Raw genomic sequence first — 20,644 nt, forward strand, 5'->3', positions numbered from 1 at the left:
TTATTCTTTACTAGTTCAGATGATGCTCTTTGCGGACTGGAAATTCCTGACCAGTGGCTGATTAGTTCTTATCAGCCACTAAGTGGGAATTTCCTTGTGTACAGCTTTCCTTGCATGTGTCGCTAGAGGCTTTAAAGGGGTATTTTAATATCAACTGTCTCCTTAAAGTTAAACAGATTTTTAAATTACTTCTATTAAAAAAAATCTTAATCCTTCCAATAATTATCTGCTGCTGAAGTTGTTGTTGTTTTCTGTCTGGCAACAGTGCTCTCTGCTGACATCTCTGCTTGTCTCGGGAACTGCAGAGTAGAAGAGGTTTGCTATGGGGATTTGCTTCTACTCTGGACAGTTCACTAGACACGTGTCATCAGAGAGCACTTAGACAGAAAAGAACTCAACTTCAGCAGCTAATAAGTACTGAAAGGATTAATATTTTTTAATAGAAGTAATTTACAAATCTGTTTAACTTTCTGGAGCCAGTTAAGAGATATAGAGATAGATAGATAGATAGAGATATATATGTATGTGTATGTATGTGTATATATGTATGTGTGTGTATATGTGTATATATGTATGTGTGTGTATATGTATATGTGTGTATGTATATATATATATATATATATATATATATATATATATATATATGTATGAGAGAGAGGTATGTATGTATATATATATATATATGTATGTATGAGAGAGAGGTATGTATATATATATATCTATATCTATATGTAATATAATATTTATATTCTCTCTATCTGTTTTTTTTTCCCCCTGCATAATCCCTTTAATGGCTATGAGACTATATAAGCCTAAACTCAGCAGCACCTGTCAAGCCTTTTGTCTTTTCTATAACATAATTATTATATTTTTTTTTTTTCATTTAAGGTACATGGTTCATAGACTGCTCCTTGCAGCTCTTGGAAGAAGAGAGCTAGATGACAGAGATCATTATGGAAACAAAAGGCTGGATCTTGCAGGGCCACTGCTTGCGTTCCTTTTTAGGGGGTAACTTATCACTAGTTCTTAAACAGAACTATATTCCTTGTGTTTATTGGTTCTTCTATGATGAAACTTTTATTTTCTTTGCAGAATGTTTAAGAACTTGTTGAAAGAAGTGCGGATATATGCACAGAAATTTATTGACAGAGGAAAAGACTTCAACTTGGAGCTAGCGATTAAGACTCGTATCATTTCAGATGGTCTAAAATACTCTCTGGCCACTGGTAATTGGGGTGACCAAAAGAAAGCCCATCAGGCCAGAGCTGGTGTGTCTCAGGTATGTCAGCATTCCGATTTCAGTCAGATATAAACCCACATATATTGGTTACAGGAGGACTTTTTTCTCTTTAGGTGTTGAACCGACTGACTTTTGCATCAACGCTTTCTCATTTGCGGAGATTGAACTCCCCTATTGGTAGAGATGGTAAACTTGCCAAACCCAGGCAGTTGCATAACACTCTATGGGGCATGGTGTGTCCTGCCGAGACTCCTGAGGTAAGATGCATAAAACTGTTACAATTTGGTTGATTTGTATGCAATGCATCAAAAAAAAAAAAGTACAATAAAAGTGTTTTACATGAGACCCTTTAATTTTTGTATGCTTTTTACGTTTTCTTTGATGTTGCCTTTATCAAGATTAGTAGTATGTTGCATAATTTGCTAGCAGTTGGATTGATCTCTCTACATTCTGGTCTTATCAATCTTTTCAAATTTTTTTTATTATATTAGAAAAAAAAAATTATATATAATATACACACACATATATATACGCACACACATATATATACGCACACATATATATATATATATACACGCACACACATATATATATATACACACACATATACACACACACACACACACACACACACACCCCTATATACATATACATACCGTATTTATCGGCGTATAACACGCACTTTTAAAACTTAAGGCAAAAGTCTGCCTGCGTGTTATACGCCGATAAATCTTCTGGTCACTGATTTAAAGCCGCCGCAGCAGCGTCTGCTTGCTAAGTATTAACAGCGCCGCCACTTTAAATCAGTGACCAGCGGCGTCTCCTCCCCGCACTGTCACTTGTTTTCTCCCGCACTATCCACAGGTACTGGTGGATAGTGCGGGAGAAGCTGATTAAAATGAGCCCTACCTTGCCCGGATCTGCGCTACCTTTTAATCAGCATCTCCAGCACTATCCACCAGTACCTGTGTATAGTGCGGGAGAACCTCCCCCTCCCTCATCATTCCCCCTTTTCCTGCTTTTTATAGTTTTATTTTCCTTACCTGTCTGCGCTTTGTCAGGTCAGGCGGGGGGGGTCTTGCGGGCAGTGAAGCAGATGAGTTACGTCCTCTCCCGGCATCACTTTTCATTTCCTGTAGTCTCTGCCGAAAAGTGATGTGCCGCACAGAGAAGCTGAGAGAGGCCGTAACTCATCTGCTTCACTGACCCCGCTAGACAGCCGAAGCGCAGACAAGTAAGGAAAGGGGAAGAGTGGTCTTCAACTTGCGGACCTCCAGATGTTGCAAAACTACAACTCCCAGCATGCCCGGACAGCAGTTGGCTGTCCGGGAATGCTGGGAGTTGTAGTTTTGCAACATCTGGAGGTTCGCAGGTTGAAGACCACTGGATGCCATAGGAGGAACATGATGGGATGATTAGACGAGGAAATGATGAGGGGGGGGGGGGGATATGATGAGACAGGGGGGGATGAGACAGGGGGAAATGATGAGGGGGGAGTGATGGGGGACATGAGACAGGGTGGGGGCATGATGAGACAGGGTGGGGGGGGATGATGAGGGGGGGAATGATGGGGACATGATTAGACTGGGTGGGGGGATGATGAGACGGGGAAATGATGGTGGGGGAGGCACTAAAGGCTTAATGTCTGTATGGCTAGTGGTGGTCTATGACAGGGGGAAATGATGAAACATGGGGGGGCGATGAGAGGGGTAAATGTGGAACAAGGACTGATAAAAGGGAAGGAATGATGTGGCACTGGAGGGGACGGGACCAAACTGAGGTGCAGAAGAAAACGAAGTTGGGGGGATGATGTGGCATTTAGTCAGTCATTTATTTTACATTTTATCTTTTTTACTTAAATTTCCCTGTTAAAATGGGGGTGCGTGTTATACGCCGATAAATACAGTTTGTGTGTGTGTGTGTATATATATATATATATATATATATATATATATATATATATATATATATAATATAACATTTTTTTTTTTTTATCTTACGTGGTGAGAACCACAGCATGTCTGATATGCTTGTGTATAAGGTATGTAAGTTTTAGTAATTCATCTTCAGAATTTTAGTGTACACTTTCTTCACAGTAGCCATTGAGCTGATAAGTTAGAAAACAAAGCTTAATGTAAAAAGTAGCTTTAATTATTATAAATAAAAATAGTATTCACATATGCAGATATAAATATAATGCTTGTACTCACAGGGTCACGCTGTAGGACTTGTGAAAAATTTGGCTCTGATGGCCTATATTTCTGTTGGGTCTCAACCTTCCCCAATTCTGGAGTTTTTAGAAGAATGGAGTATGGAAAACCTTGAAGAAATATCCCCAGCAGCAATTGCAGAGTAAGTGTACTGCAACAGGTTATACTATGCACTCTTAGGCTATGTTTGCTCGGCGAATTGTCCGTGCGGAATTCCGCAGAGACATTCTGCTGCAGCAGAGTCCCATTAATTTCAATGGTATTCTGCTGCACTGTGCACATGGTGGAATTTCCATAGTGTATGTTTCTGCCGGTGGAAATCCCGAATATACTGAATACACTGGTTTAATCTTTCTGTGGATTCCCCTCAAATTCCTTGCCGTCTGAGACGGCGCAATTGAGCGTACTTAGCGCCTGCTGAATTAATCAAAAGTGTGGAATGTCCGACAGTTTTCCCGGCAGACATTCCCCACACTTTAAGTGATGTAGACCCGGCCTTCCTTTTTTTTTTTTTAACCTAGATATGTTTGAGATTTAAAGAGCAGCCAAACCTGCAGCAGATGTCCATATAATTACGATTTTTTTTTATGTGCTAAATTGTCTTAGCAAACTTCTTTTTAGGGTAGGTCACACGTGTATTTTCTTCTGCAGATCTGCAGCAGAAAATATGCACATGTGAACGTACCCTCAGAATTTCTAAAGGGGGAATCAAAATCATCCTTGAGGGTTGCAGGCAGGGCCAGTGCAAGGATTTTTGCCTACACAAGCAAAGCTACATTTTGGCCATATATACAGTTCCCCCATATATCTTGTGAATCTCACTCTTCTCTGGCCTCTTTAGTCTACTCTGCTGCTACTGACTTCACTTCAGCGCAGACCAGCAGCATGATCCTCTGCTCCATTCCCACCATTCTCTCCTGTGTGATGGCAGTCACGCAAAGCCTTTGGACGCATTGGCGTTGCTAGGGTTGGTGTCACCCGGTGCAAGTGACTAAAACTCTGATGGGGCATAGTGAGGAGAATACATAATATAAGTGACTACAGGTGGCGTCTTCTCTATAGTCTTTGCTTAGCTAAGGCTAGGTTCACACTACGTTTTTGCCATACTGTTTTCAATCCGTTTTTCTAAAGAAAACCGTATGGCAAAAAAAACGGATGGAACAGTATGGAAAAAAGTAAGCCGTATGCGTTTTTAAACTGTATACTGTTTTTAAAAGTGCATACTGTTCCGTCAGTTTTTATTAAAAAAAGACCATACGTTTTTGAAAATGTTGTCCATTTTTAATGGGAGGGGTCTTGGGTGGGGACTTTAGGATTCAAATGCGCATGTGCAAAGTAAAAATCGTGTATGTTTTTCCCGTATGGAACCGTATACATGTGCGTTTCCCCTTGACGTCCATGTTAAAAAAAAATAAATAAAAAAAATAAAAACGTATGCGGGTGCAGTACGGTTTTTAAACCGGAGTCAAAACCGTGGTTGACCACAATTTTGTCTCCGGTTTAAAAACCGTACTGCAACCGCATATGTTTTTTTTAGCATGGACGTCAATGGGAAACGCACATGTATACGGTTCCATACGGGAAAAACGTATACGTTTTTACTTTGCACATGCGCATTTGAATCCTAAAGTCCCCACCCAAGACCCCTCCCATTAAAAATGGACAACATTTTCAAAAACTTATGGTTTTTTTTTTTCTATAAAAACTGACTGAACTGTATGCACTTTTAAAAACAGTATACTGTTTAAAAACTCATACGGTTTACTTTTTTCCATACTGTTCCATCCGTTTTTTTGCCATACGGTTTTCTTTAGAAAAACGGATTGAAAACAGTATGGCAAAAGCGTAGTGTGAACCCAGCCTAATTCAGATGTACAGATCGCCGGGTCCAGCTAAATCTTCTCTCTGCAGAACTTGACACCCAGATAGCTCCTCACTATGTCAGCTGAGTCTGATCCTCTATATGAAAATAATTTAATATGATGCTGCCAGGCACTGTATCCTATGAATATAATACTACCACACGCTGTACCTTCAGAATATAATACCACACACTATACCCTCTGAGTATAATACTGCCACACAGTGTCCTCTGTATATAACACTACCACACACCGCACTCTCTGAATATAATACTATTCCACACTGCGCCTCTAAATATAACCTTGCCATACAGTAAACGTCTGAATACAATACAGCAACATATTGTAGCACATAAAACTGTATCACCCCAGAAATTCCTTATTATACACCATACCTCTGAAAATGCAAAACACTGTGTGCCCCTCACATATAATAATAATAATAATAATAATGCCTCGTCCTGTACCCTCTACATATAAAATATAACAATGCCCAGTGATGTCACAGTACAGGGATAATACAGCCAGTGATGTCACAATACTGGGATAATACACCCAATGATTTCACAGTACAAGGATTATACATCTAATGACGTTACAGTACAGGGATAATACACAGTGATGTTACAATACAGTGGTAATACACAGTGATGTTACAGTACAGAGACAATACACAATGATGTTACAGTACAGGGACAATACACAGTGACGTTACAATACAGGGGTAATACACAGTGACGTTACAGTACAGGGATAATACACAGTGATGTTACAATACAGTGGTAATACACAGTGATGTTACAGTACAGGGACAATACACAATGATGTTACAATACAGGGGTAATACACAGTGATGTTACAGTACAGGGATAATACAAAAAGTGATGTCACTGTGTGTATTATCCCTCTACTATGACATCACTGTGTATTACCCCTGTACTGTGATGTCATAGTAGAGGGATAATGCACAGTGATGTCACAGTACAGGGATAGTACACAGTGATGTCATAGTACAGGAATAATACACACAGCAATGTCATAGTAGAGGGATAATACACAGTACAGGGCTAATATGCAATCATGGTACAGTACAGGGTTAGAACTCACAATGGGGGGGGGGGGGAGATTGGCAGGGGTCAGGGCACAGTATGTAACATATGTAACTTTCCAGCCATGCCATTACTATCAGTTCTGTTGCACTCTGGTCCTTCCTCTGACCCCAGCAGGCCTCTGTCTGTTATCACATGACCAGCAGGGGGAGGAGCTGAGCTGGAGGCCGAGATTGCTGTGTGTATGGTAGGGTTTCCCAAGCATACAGATATGGCAAAACTACAACTCTCAGCATGTCCAGACTGCTTTTGGCTGTCTGGGCATGACGGAGATATATATTATATTATTTGCCCTCGCAGTCCGGGGATGAGCTGTATGAGTCACCTGTAACTGGTGACTGTTAATGAGACGCACAGTCCTGAAGCCACCTGCCGCCGCGGCACCAATCACAGCCCACATACTGCTGTGCTGTACCTGCGTACCCTGCCTCAGAAGTGATCGCACGGCTCGCACACACTTATCAGAGCGCCCAAGCCTGGAGGACAGTGGCACGGCTCTACAGTGTCAGCGCCCTAAGGCAACAGTTTGGGCTGCGTTATTATTGCACCGGGCCTGGTTGCAGGGATCTACTGGGTTCACACAATAGTTATTAGGATATATTTTTGTGACTGTATTATTCCTGCTAGTCGTGGTTTAACTGCGGATATGATGACCCGAACGGATAGCTGTTAGCCTAGGACTTGAGGTTATAATTTGGTCGCAGAAAAAATGTCTCCATATTATGCTGGTGTGAACCCAGCCTAAAATGCTGAGCAGATATTTTATATCTATAAGTTACTTCAATGTTTTTGTTTTTATCATTAGTGCCACAAAAATATTTGTGAATGGATGTTGGGTTGGCATTCACAAGGATCCAGAGCAGTTGATGAATACTCTTCGAAAATTGCGTCGTCAAATGGACATCATTGTCTCTGAGGTATTTATGTTCTGTTGTACATTTATGTTGAATAAATAAATGGGTGTACTTGTTAATGGAATACTGATGTTTTTGACAAATTATTCTACAGGACTTTGTATTAATAATGTCCTATTTTTAGGTTGATAAAATTTTCCCCAAGGTAGTAGAATGTACCTGCTGATTCTTGTAACTTTTCTGTTCTTAAGGTGTCTATGATCAGGGACATAAGAGAGCGAGAGATAAGGATCTACACAGATGCTGGCAGGATATGTAGGCCTTTGCTGATTGTGGAAAAGCAGAAATTGCTTCTGAAAAGACGACATATTGACCAGCTGAAAGAGAGGGAATATAATAATTACAGGTAAGAACATGTTTGTTACTTTTCTCATTGTAATTCTTATGGGTTCTTGTGCACTAGTCAGTTTACAAATAACAGTTGGACTCAAGCATTTTTGTTTCCTCCCTTGTGTAGTTGGCAGGACCTTGTAGCAAGTGGTGTTGTAGAATACATTGATACCCTTGAAGAGGAGACTGTTATGCTTGCAATGACACCAGATGACTTGCAAGAAAAGGGTGTGGCGTACTGTTCAACATACACACATTGTGAAATTCACCCTTCTATGATCCTAGGAGTCTGTGCATCAATTATACCATTCCCTGATCATAACCAGGTACTTTACTGTTTAAAAATCCTAGATTTACATGTATTTTGTTTAGGAAGATTCAGACATAGAAGTCTGTCATCAACATTATTAAAGGAAATCTTTCATCAGTGTCACCTGCACTAACCTGTCGATACAGACAGGTAGTGCAGGTGACACTGATGATGACGGTATTTTCCTTGTCCCGTACTGTGGTTAGTATCTTCAGCTCCAGGCCTGTCTTGTAGCATGGGCGGAGCTTAGCAACATCACCGCTGCCGTTTGCGAGCAGCGAGACCAAACAGAACAGCTGCAGTGACGACACTAAGCTCTGCCCATGCTCCAAATCGGGTCTGGAGCTGAAGATACAGAAGAGGATTGCTGGAGAACCACAGCACGGAATGGGACAAGGTAAATTCCATTCTGATCAGTATTACCTGCACTACCTGTCTGTACCGACAGATTAGTGCAGGTGACACTGATGACAGATTTCCTTTAATAATGACTTATCTCTAAAACCTTTTTCTAATCCTTTTGTAAATCTGCAGCATAGACTCCAGTTTACAATCCTAATTGCATTTGGCTAAGTAGTGAACCTTATGGTGCCATAAGCATACTGTTATAATGATTGTGTATGTCTTTGCAGTCACCTAGGAACACCTATCAGTCTGCTATGGGTAAACAAGCCATGGGTGTTTATATCACTAATTTCCATGTGAGGATGGATACACTTGCTCATGTATTATATTATCCTCAAAAACCACTAGTGACTACTCGATCAATGGAGTACTTGCGATTCAGAGAATTACCTGCAGGTAAGCTAGTAGATACTATTCTACTTGATACTTTTCCAACAATAAACCATTTCTTTGTCAAACGCTAATGAAGAACTGGAATAAAGGATGACTGTGCTTTCTTTGCAGCCAATTAAAGTATATTGGAACTGGAGCGGTGGGGGGGGGGGGTGTTACCTCTCACTTTTAAAAGTAACAAAGTGCTGACAGCCCTATAGTTAACACGTGTAAAAGAATGTAGCTTTCTACCCTCCAAGATCAGTGGATACAGAAATTTTAAACAAGCCTTTTATTAGTCTGTTTATGTATGGCAGTTAGTACAGTATAGAAAGCACAGTAGAACTATGTCTGGGAAAGTTCCTTTTTTCATGCTGTATTCACACGTGCAGTATCCTGTGCATATTTGATGCTGTGTTCAATTTATTAGTTTACATTGAAATCTGCGGCATCAAATATGTGCAGGATTCGAAATGTATTAATACACTTTTAGAGATCTTTGCCATTGTTTTTGTATGAATTTTAAGGTTTTATTTTATCAGAATAAGAGCCAGGTTTGACTTTTTTAAATGAAGGTACATAACTGTAGATTCATGGGATCTCTGCTACCTATCATGAGAAGGTTAATAGAACAGATAGACGCTGTGCAACCAACATACAACTAGCAAAAGTTCCCACAACACGGAAAGACCCAGACGTACACACCAATCACTCCTATGCGCACCCTACCCCCTGAGCAGAAAAGAATAATCAGACAGGTTACTCAAGTCTCCCTGGCAAATATCACTAACAAAGACCTCTAGAAGAAGCCATGGCATCCACATTTTGTCAAAATTCTTAGGACATTTCCAGCTAAGAAAGAGAACCTGATAAAGCGAGACATGTTAACCAGGTTAAACCATCTCAAGATGGGGGTAGGGGCTTAACAAACTTTGACTGCTTCTAAATGCTCCCTTTCTATTGCAACCTCTAGGCATTAATTCAATTGTGGCTATTGCCTCATATACTGGATACAACCAAGAAGATTCTGTCATCATGAACCGCTCTGCTGTGGATAGAGGTTTTTTCAGGTATGAGCTTTAGAAGTCTTGGAAAACTATTTTAGAAAAGAACTAGGGTTTTTTAGATTGTTGATGCATACATCATGTTTACATCATCGTTAATCTTTTGTTTTTGCCTTTAATGAATTTTCTTTCTCCACAGATCTGTTTTCTATCGCTCTTATAAAGAACAAGAGTCCAAAAAAGGATATGACCAAGAAGAAGTTTTTGAAAAACCTACTCGTGAGACCTGTCAGGGTAAGGAAAGAATATATTGCACTCACTTTTTTAGTTTTCTAAGTTTATTAGAATTTTATTGGAGCAACATTGATGTTAAAGGAGAATTTAACTTGTGGTTGCAGTCAAATTGTTGAAGTAAAATTTTCCCCCATCTTTCACCTTCTAAGAACCTTAAGGGACATTTTATCCCTTATCCAAAGGATAGGGGGATAAGATGTCCAATCGCGGGGGTTTTGCCGCTGGGACCCCCAAGATATCTGTGCAGCACCCTGTGTTCATTTAGAACACTGGATGCGGGGGTTGTGATGTCACACCACACCCCCTCAATGCAAGTCTATGGGAGGGGGCGTGGCGTGATGTCACCCCCGCTGCCTGCTCCAAGCTTTCAGAACAAAATGTTCCGTACGCTGGGGCAGTGGAGTTCCCATTTAACTCATTTTACATCTACAGAGGCGTATGGGTTTTTGTTTTTAGCTGCACCAATTGTACTTTATTGGGACCTTCATTTTACCATGAAATTTACTGCAAAATAAAAACATTTGTTAAAGTATGAAAGAGAATATCCAGAGCTATCCCCCCAATTTATTTAAATGGTCTCCAGATGCATAAAAACCGATACAGCACTGATCACCTGTACAAACTCCAGTCAGCAGCCATTCACTTTGCCTGCAGTGGTCACGTGTTATCTGCTTAAAGTAAAACAAAACAAGCCACTGACCGGAGCTTTTTTTTGGGAATCAGCACTGTATTGGAGTGGCGACGTAGGGATCGACCGATATCGTTTCTTTAGGGCCGATAGCCGATAACTTATACCGATATTCCGGTATAAGTTATCGGCTATTTATCCCCCCTCGACACCGCTGCAGATCATTGATTTAAAGCGGGCGCTTTAAATCAATGCACTGCAGTGGCTTTTGCGGTGCCATAGGCCGCCACCACCCGCTTCTCTCATCCTACCTGTCAGGGTGGTCCGGGCCATCCATCCTTCCTTCCTGTAGTGTCCGGCGGCATTCCGGGTGGAGGGTGAACCGGTCCGGGCTGTCCTTCTTCTCCGGGGGGGGGTCATCTTCTCCACTCCGGGCAGGCTCCGGCCTAGTACGCTGCAGTGACGCCCGTGCGCAGCGACGCACCTGACGTCGCGGCGTCTATGCAGCGTACTAGGCCGGAGCCTGCCCGGAGTGGAGAAGATGACCGCCGGTGAAGGACAGCCCGGACCGGTTCACCCTCCACCTGGAATGCCGCCGGACACTACAGGAAGGATGGATGGCCCGGACCACCCCCATTACGGGTAAGTTTAATATTTTTTTTTTTTTATTGACTCGGAGGGTGGGGGAGGGGCACGACCGGTATAGCGGTATGGGCAAAAATCCATACCGGTATACCGCCCAGCACTACGGGGGGACGGTCGTGGTGTGGCGGGTCGAGGGGGCGGTCGCGGTGCAGTGGGGGCGGTGCGGGGAATTATCGGCTTATCGGCAAGGTAATTGCCGATACCGATAATGCCCAAAATCGTGATTATTGGCCGATAATATCGGCCATACCGATAATCGGTCGATCCCTAGTGGCGAGTATTGTTTTATTTCTTTTTTTTTTTTTTTTTTTTTAAATAGATCTCCTGAAGAAGAGGATTGTCCGACACAAAGCCCATACAAAAAGTAGATGCTTTATTGAATAACAAAAATGGTGCAAAACAGCAGGACATCACAGGGTCATACCCTGTGGTGTCCTGCTGTTTTGCGCCGGTTTTTATTGAATAAAGCATCTACTTTTCGTATGGGCTTTGTGCTGGACAACTCTTCATATTTGCATGTGGCATGGTCCGCGTCTGTCCGTGCACTTCGGCAACTAGAAGGTGAGCTGGCTAATTCCTGGACTTTTATAAGCATTCATTAGATTTCCTATACTTATAAATACAGTGCTATTGCATTGATCAGTTAAATTGGGGATCTGCTGTACTAGAGCTACCATGGCATGTACAGAGGCCTTTAGAAGGCTTTCTTGGAAACCAATCAACACTCTGCAATTGTGGTGTTGAAGTGCTGAGGCTGTACTGTAACCTCCTAAATGCCACTATTGATTGCAGCATTTGGAGAGTTAGCGATCACAATGATCCCAATCAGTTAATACTGGAGTGAGTGTTGCCTGCTTATAGCAGCCGGCATGCGCAGTGTATGAGCTGGTCCTGAGCTCTATATATAGACTCACGCAGCCCTTGTCACTCGTGTATGGCACATTTTTTGAAGTGGTTAAAGCGAACCTGTTGGCAGGGGTATAAATAAGCCCATGGCTAGATAAGGCTTTAAATCAGGATTCTAGGCCTACCTTTATAATTCCAATGGGGGAAGATTCATAGAAACCTGTGCAGAGATATAGTTGCCTATAGCAACAAATCAGATTGCTGCTTTCATTTTTTTATTTAATTGTTTTTTAATTAAAACCTTTGAAACATTTCCTTCATAGTCATTTCGCTTGCTATCTTTGCATGTAGACTAAAAAAAATAAAAAATAAAACTTGGCAAAAAATCCTTCTGTGGTATGATCATTCGTATGAGTATGACTGCAGGGTCAGAATCTGCAGCTGTACACAGACAAGTCTACTAAAGTATAAAATGTGTTCACAGCTGTTTGCCATTTTGATTTGTGTGTAGGTATGAGGCACGCAATCTACGACAAGTTGGATGATGACGGTTTGATTGCTCCTGGTGTCAGAGTCTCAGGCGATGATGTAATCATTGGAAAAACGGTAACCCTGCCCGAAAATGAGGATGAGTTGGAAAGTACAAATCGACGTTATGTAAAGAGAGATTGTAGCACTTTTCTGCGCACAAGTGAAACTGGTATTGTGGATCAAGTCATGGTGACTCTAAATCAGGAAGGATACAAGTTTTGCAAAATCAGGGTAAGAGCAGTATAAGTTATTTTTGCTTTTTTTTTTTCTGTCTAGTCATAAAGAGCCATACTGTATGAAAGTAGACTATGGAACTCTCTACCACATGATGTTGTGATGGCTAACTCCTTAACCCCTTAAGGACAGTCAATTTTAATTTTCTCTATCGGCTCCATTGGGGGACACAGACCGTGGGTGTATGCTGCTGTCTCTAGGAGGTGTGACACTATGGTAATCAAAAAAGTCGGCTCCTCCCAGAAGGATATACCTGCCTTCAGGCCCTGAGCTAATCAGTTTAAGCTTAATATCTGAAGGAGGTGGACATGGTCTGGAATTCTCCAGACCAGGTCTTCTGATTTTTTGTTTTCCTAGTATAGGGACGTGTTAGTTTTTTATTCCTTTTTTCTTTCCTGTTTTCAGGTGGGGACTCAGGGACTCCGGTTCCCTGTTTCCCCATTGCGAGTAAGGGGGCACAGACATTGCGTATACCTCCCCTCTCCAACGGTCAGCTCCTGGGTTGGTACCTCATGAGTCCGGGTCCCCCTATTTCCCTGCTCGCCTCGCTCGCGCATAGCAGCCAGGCGTGATGCAGGTAACTAAAGCTGACTGAAGACTTCACTGAAGACTCCATTAGGTAAGCTCTTCTGACGGAGTTAAGTACTTCCCCCCCCTTTTTCTCCTTAGGTGAGGACTTGCAACCTCTGGAGACCCCCTGTTTTTGGCCCACCTTTTCAGGTTATTTGGCTGGCTTATACAGCGGCTGGACTTTTATTCTGGGGGAACAGTGGCATCTTAGGGGACATGTACTCTGTTTTACATTGTGTACTTCACTGTGTGTGGGTGTGGTTACTTGTGTCTACGACCGCAATGCCTTATATGCCGCTGACAGCCGCGGCGCTGGTACGGGCCGGGTGCTCTCTGCGCCAGCTTACTTTCACTTTCTCCGGCAGTCTCTGCCGGTGTATAGGCCGCCCGCTCTATTCCCCGGAGCGCATATGCAGCTGACGTGCGCTCGGGCCACGCCAGAGCTGCGTACCCGGTCAGGGTCACCACCTCCAGTACTGCCTCTACTCGTTCTCATTCTCCTGGTGAACTGGCGGACGAGGCTTCCGAGCCGGCATCTGACTCAGAGGACCGCTCGGACTCAGTTGAAACGGTGAACTCATTCGTGACAGCCATAAGAGACACCTTTCACTTAGAGGACCCAGGATCTTCGGATGTCACTCCAGGAGTATCCTTTCATCATGCTAAGCCAGCACCTCAAAGGTTCAGCTCTCACACTGACTTTGACGACATTCTGGAATCTGCATGGAAACATCCAGACAAAAGGTTCCCGGGAATCAAGACGATTCAAGAACGTTATCCATTTGACAAGGACTTTGTCACTAAGGTGGTTTCCCCTCCCTCAGTGGATCCACCAATCTCCCAGATCTCTAAGGCGACTACACTGCCTCTGGCAGATGCCGCTGCCTTCAAGGATTCCAAGGACAAGAAGGTAGAATCCTTAGCGACGTTTGCCTCTGAAGCAGCTGGCTCTTCTCTTCTTCCCATCTTCGCCTTGACATGGGTGTCCAAGGCCCTGTCGGAGTGGTGCCAAAAGCTCCATCAGGGTATCTTAGCGGGATCCCCCCAGAGGATCTATCTGCTCTGGCTCTCCAATGCTCTAAAGCTGGGGACTTCCTGTGCGCAGCTTCCATGCAGTCAGCCCGTTGTTCTGCCTTTGCTGTGGGTCTCCTAGCAGCTCTCCGCCGCTCCATGTGGCTTGGAAATGCGGATGCCGCTTCCAAAAGGTCTCTCACTGAGCTTCCTTTTACGTGTGGCCATCTTTTTGGCAAGCGCCTTGATGAGATTATCTCTGAGGCGACGGGAGGTAAGAGTTCCTTGTTGCCTCAAAATAAGGCTCGCCCTACTTTCCAAAGGAAGTCCTTTTCCTTTCGGACCTTTGGCTCCAGCAAAGGGTCCTGGCAGGCGTCTTCGCTGGACAAGAAGCCTCCCTTGTTCCGAGCACGCCCGTCTTGGAAGTCGGACTCCAACTGGTCCGGCCACTTTGCGCCCAAATCAGGCAACCGCAAACCCACTTCTGCATGAAGTGAGGCCCCTACCCATGGTTTTTTCTCGGGTGGGAGGTCGTCTCTTACTTTTTCGAGACATCTGGACCTCACACATTAAGGACTCTTGGGTCAGGGACGTGGTGTCCAACGGTTACCGAATCGAATTCGCCTGTCTTCCGAGGGACCGCTTTTTTCGATCCAGGGGCCCCCCGGTCTCCTTCTCTGGCGAAGCAATTTCGAGAGGCTCTCCAGTCTCTGCTTCTCCAGGGGGGTTATCGTTCCCGTTCCTCCAGGGGAACGGTTTCGGGTTTCTATTCCAATCTTTTTGTGGTTCCCAAGAAGGATGGTTCTGTGCGACCAATCCTAGACCTCAAACGTCCCAACAGTCATCTTCTCATCCTCCACTTCCGAATGGAATCTCTCCATTCGGTGGTGGCGTCCCTGGAACAAGGGGAGTTTCTTTCATCGGTGGACATCAAGGATGCCTACCTCCATGTGCCAATATTTCCAGGCCATCATCGGTACCTCCGCTTTGCGGTTCCGGAGGGGCATTTTCAATTCGTAGCCCTCCCCTTTGGTCTGGCCACGGCTCCTCGGGTCTTTACCAAGATCCTTGCGCCAGTGATGGGCCTGTTATGGTCGAGGGGAGTCTCGTTGATAACCTACCTGGATGGCCTTCTCATCAGGGCTCCAACCAGAGCCCAGACTCTGGAGAATGTGGACGTCACTCTCCACACTCTGGATCGCTTTGGGTGGATAGTCAACCGGGACAAGTTAGTCCTCTGTCCTACCCAGTCTCTAACCTTCTTGGGACTTCGCTTCAACACAGCCTCTGCCCGAATTGGCCTCCCGCCGGACAAACGTCTGGCTCTTCTGTCGGGGGTCCGCTCCCTTCGGACCCAGGTCTCAGTCCCCATCCACACTTGTATGGAAGTCCTGGGTAAGATGGTGGCAACTATGGAGGCCGTACCCTTTGCCCAGTTTCATTACCGCCCCCTTCAACTGGCGATTCTCTCTCAATGGGACAGGTCTCCTCTGTCCCTCGATCGTCAGATTGTTCTCCCTCGCAGGGTCCGTCAGTCTCTGCTCTGGTGGCTCCACTCCCCCCTTCTCCAAGGGCGGTCATTTCTTCCCTTTCACTGGCAGGTAGTTACAACGGATTCCAGCCTGTCGGGCTGGGGTGGTGTGTTCAGGGATTGGATGGTTCAGGGACTCTGGTCTCCCCGAGAGACCCTTCTTCTGATAAACATATTGGAATTACGGGCGATTCTTTGTCTTCTTCTTCAGTCCCGTCCTGTCCGCATCCAGTCGGACAACGTCACGGCCGTGGCGTACATAAATCGACAAGGCGGACTCGCAGCTTGGCAGCCATGGCCAAGGCGACCAAGATTCTCACCTGGGCGGAAAGCAAGGTTCCGGCCATTTCGGCGATTCACATTCCGGGAGTTCTCAACTGGGAAGCGAACTTCCTCAGTCGGTCCTCACCCGACCCGGCGAGTGGTCTCTACATCCAGAGGTCTTCGTGCAACTCTGCGACCTCTGGGGCATCCTGGATGTGGACCTCTTCGCGTCCCGGCACAATCGGAAGATCCTTCCTTTTGTGTCCAAGTCCCGAGACCCTCAGGCTCTGGCCGTGGACGCCATTGTGATTCCTTGGGCGGGGTTTGCCCTACCCTATCTGTTCCCTCCCCTTCCGCTCCTTCCCAGGGTGCTGAGGAAGCTCAAAACAGAGGACGTGCCCGCCATTCTGGTAGCTCCAGATTGGCCCCGAAGGTCGTGGTACGCTGACGTAGACAGGCTCCTGGACGACGCTCCACTGCGCCTTCCGCTCCGTCCGGACCTGCTCTCTCAGGGTCCTCTTTGCCACCCCAATTTACAGTCGCTGCATTTGATGGCGTGGCGGTTGAGACTGCGGTTTTGAGGGCCTGCGGGTTCTCTTCCCAAGTGATTCACACCATGACACACTGACACACACTCATAAGCCCTTCTCCGCAAAAATTTACCACCGTACTTGGCGGTCTTATTTTCGTTGGTGTGAAGCTCAGGACTTATCCCCGTCTTCTTTTCTTTTTGCAGTCGGGTTTGGAACTGGGGCTGTCTCTCTGTTCCCTTTTTAAAGGTCAGGTTTTGGCCCTTCCTATTCTTTTCCAGCGGCCCCTGGCTTCTAATTCTCATGTCCGGACCTTCCTTCAAGGAGTGGCGCATGCTTTTCCTACTTATCGGTCATCCTCTCCCTCTTGGGACTTGAATTTGGTTCTGAGTGGCCTCCAGGTTGTACCCTTTGAGCCCCTTAGAGAGGTGTCTCTCCGGCCTCCTTTCTTGGAAAGTGGCATTTCTTGTTGCTATCGCCTCCATCTGGAGGGTGTCTGAATTGGCAGCTCTCTCCTGCCGTTCTCAGTTTCTGGTGATCAACCAGGACAAGGTTGTTTTCCGGTCAGATCCTTCCTTTTTGCCTAAGGTGGTTTCGGCCTTTCATCTCAATGAGGACATCGTCCTCCCGTCTTTTTGTCCTGCTCCTTCTCATCCTAAGGAGCGCTTACTACACAAGCTGGATGTAGTTCGGGCTGTTCGGTCTTATCTCTCCATCACTTCTTCGTTTCGTAAGGGACAACCTGCTTCCAGGGCCACAATTTCTCGGTGGATTCGGTCCGCCATTTCGGAAGCCTATCGCTGTAAGGGGAAGATTCCTCCTTTCAGGGTTGTGGCTCATTCTACCCGTTCTGTTGGGGCATCCTGGGCTCTCCAGAATAGAGCCTCGGCCTTGCAGATTTGCAAGGCGGCTACCTGGTCGTCTTTGCACACTTTCTCGAGGTTCTACAGAGTTCATACCTTCGCATCGGCTGATGCTAGTCTGGGTCGTAAAGTGTTGCAGGCGGCAGTGAATCGTCTGTCTGCCTGACTGCTTATCTGCTCACCCAAGGGACGGCTTTGGTACGTCCCACGGTCTTTGTCCCCCAATGGAGCCGATAGAGAAAAGGAGATTTTTGTTTACCGTAAAATCTCTTTCTCGGAGGATCCATTGGGGGACACAGCTCCCGCCCTTTTTGGGGTTTCCTTTGGTTCTCTGTCCGAGGGTGTGTTCGGTTATGTTTTTTTCTTCTGGTTCTCGGACAGTGTTTTTCCTTGACCTGGTCTCCTCCTATTGCTCTGGAACTAAAACTGATTAGCTCAGGGCCTGAAGGCGGGTATATCCTGCTGGGAGGAGACTACTTTTTTTTATTACCATAGTGTCACACCTCCTAGAGACGGCAGCATACACCTACGGTCTGTGTCCCCCAATGGATCCTCCGAGAGAGATTTTACGGTAAATAAACAAAAATCTTCTTTTTGCGCTTTTCCTTTTTGCCTCCTTACTTTTAAGGGCCATAACTCTTATTTTTCCCTGCACACATGAAGGCTTGTTTTTTGTGTGACGAATTGTACTTTGTGAGGACACCTTTTAATTTTACCCTAAAATGTATGACAACTGCAATTCTTTTAACACCATGCACTTTTTGGTTAAACTGACATGTTCTCTTAATTCTTAAGATCAATATGATTAACCCCTTAAGGACATTGGACGTAAATGTATGTCCTGATCTGCTGGGACGTTTCCGGTGCTCGCATCATGCACAGCAGGTCCTGGCTGCTATCAGTTGTTGCATTGATGCCCCCAATTAACCCCTCAGATGCCGTGATCAATACAGACACTGGTACCAAAAAAAAAAAAAAAAACTACCGATCACAGGGCAAAAAATTAGCCCTCAAACAGACCCATATACAGAAAAATGAGAAAGTTATAGGTGGTCAAAATAGAGCAATTTTAAACATGCTAATTTTGTTTAAAAAAAAAAAAAAAAAAAAAAAGAATGTAATCATATAAAATATTAAAATAAAGAAAACTTCATTTTTTACTTTAAAGTGTACAGTGTCAAAAGGAAACCATCCATTATTTGCTAAATTTCAGTTTTCTTTTCAATTTCCTCACACAAATAATGGATTTGATGGTTATGCTTTTTAGAAGGCGAGGAGGAAAAAACAAATGCAAAAATAAAATTGTCTGTGTCCTTAAGGCTAAAATGGGGTGTGTCCTTGAGGAGTTAAAATTATACCTGTGGTTACATGCTTTTCTATTTTGGTATATGATCACTTTATCTTTTTTTACATGATGTGACCGAAATATCTGCAATCTTGGACTTTGGTATTTTTTACGTTTACGTTGTTCACTGTGCCGCATTAACATGTATTTAAATAGTTTGGCCGTTTCCACACACACATATTTTTTTATTTTTTTAAGTTAGCAGATGGACTTATTCACTCCCCCCCCCAAAATAGGGGTCTATCTTTGCCTAGACATAGCAATAATCAGTGATATCAGCGAACTAGGTGAGCACCAATTTGACACATTGGACCCACGCGAATGTGCCACAGGTGGTCTGAGTCTCTCTAATACTTCAGTTGCCTCGTGATCAGTATTGATCATGGCATTAATGGTTAATTGCAGGCATCAGCGTAATCACCAATAGCAGCCGTGACCAGCGGTCTGTATAGTGAGCGCAGCTCCTGTGCTTGCTTTGTAGTCCGGATGAGACTCGGGACGTACATGTGTGTCCTGGTGCGCAAAGTACCAGGCAAGCCAGAGTGTTCAGGTACATCCTGTGTCCTCTATATGGGTTAACAAGTTTTTGGAATTAGCATCTTGAAGAAAGGGATTCTTTTTCCCCCTTGTGTAGTACAGTTGGCATTGGTGTTTTTATTTATTTTTTTTACCTCCCTCCGTTCTCTGGATCAACACAGTAGGGTTATAGGTTGAACTTGATAATCTCCTCCTTTTTTCAAACTTATAAACTATATATAAGTTTTTCCGTTTGCAGAAAGTAAATATTTTGAGTTATGCAGATTTCAATAACAAATTTAATTTATTTTGTTTAATGTATTTTATCCACAATTTTCATTCTCCTCAGGTACGTTCCGTTCGGATTCCTCAAATTGGAGACAAGTTTGCTAGTCGGCATGGGCAGAAAGGAACCTGTGGAATTCAATATAGACAGGAGGTAGATGAAGTTTTATTTAATAATTTAAAACCAAAAGTAAATAATCAATGGGCAAGGTCAAAACAGAAGGGTTTGTCAGGCATGCACCCACATCGATGAAGGTACACCAAGGTTCAGTCCATAGGCGAACAAGAAGAGCAAATGATCAAGAGAATGACTAAAGAAAAAATAATTAAATCTTTGATTACTCACAATGAATAGTATGTGAATAAGATGTACATAATCCATTCAACCTAGGTAGAATAAATAAATTCTCATAGTAAACTTATTTTTGTTAACAAAAAGGAAGATGTGTAGTTTAAGGGTGTTTATGTATTAAAAGTAATTTTATTTTAAGAAATACTGCTGTGCAATAATATACCAATATATTGTTTATCGTTTTAGATTTGCATTTTATTTATTGCTGTCTATTTTCTTCCATGTCAGTTTTTTTTGTAGCAGCTAATAGAAAGAGCTGCAGAGGTCAGCTGGTAGCTGTCTTGGCTGATGTTACAGTCAGAGATCTTAATTATGCTTGCCCTGTCCCATATCACCCCTTCTGTGGTGAGTGACAGTCTAGGAGAAGCCCTGCTCTATGGTTGTCAATCAAGCCTGTCAAGCAAGAGGGGCATGGTGAGCGTGACTGTAACTGCTCCCTGTGA

The 20,644-nt window shown here is 43.9% G+C and overlaps 1 protein-coding gene across 1 annotated transcript in view; it reads left to right on the forward strand.

Moving 5' to 3' along the window:
* The window catches only part of POLR2B (RNA polymerase II subunit B), a 47,703-nt gene that overhangs the window by 19,578 nt on the left and 7,481 nt on the right, over positions 1-20,644 (forward strand). Inside the window, exons 9-20 of the mRNA XM_056569579.1 lie at positions 889-1,008; positions 1,093-1,279; positions 1,354-1,497; positions 3,453-3,592; positions 7,227-7,338; positions 7,527-7,681; positions 7,793-7,991; positions 8,608-8,776; positions 9,726-9,822; positions 9,956-10,050; positions 12,681-12,931; positions 19,914-20,003. Of these exons, the coding sequence (XP_056425554.1) occupies positions 889-1,008; positions 1,093-1,279; positions 1,354-1,497; positions 3,453-3,592; positions 7,227-7,338; positions 7,527-7,681; positions 7,793-7,991; positions 8,608-8,776; positions 9,726-9,822; positions 9,956-10,050; positions 12,681-12,931; positions 19,914-20,003 (1,759 nt within the window). The remainder of the gene's footprint in view (positions 1-888; positions 1,009-1,092; positions 1,280-1,353; positions 1,498-3,452; positions 3,593-7,226; positions 7,339-7,526; positions 7,682-7,792; positions 7,992-8,607; positions 8,777-9,725; positions 9,823-9,955; positions 10,051-12,680; positions 12,932-19,913; positions 20,004-20,644) is intronic.

This window comes from Hyla sarda, chromosome 1, assembly GCF_029499605.1.
Source record: "Hyla sarda isolate aHylSar1 chromosome 1, aHylSar1.hap1, whole genome shotgun sequence".
Lineage (NCBI taxonomy): Eukaryota > Metazoa > Chordata > Amphibia > Anura > Hylidae > Hyla > Hyla sarda.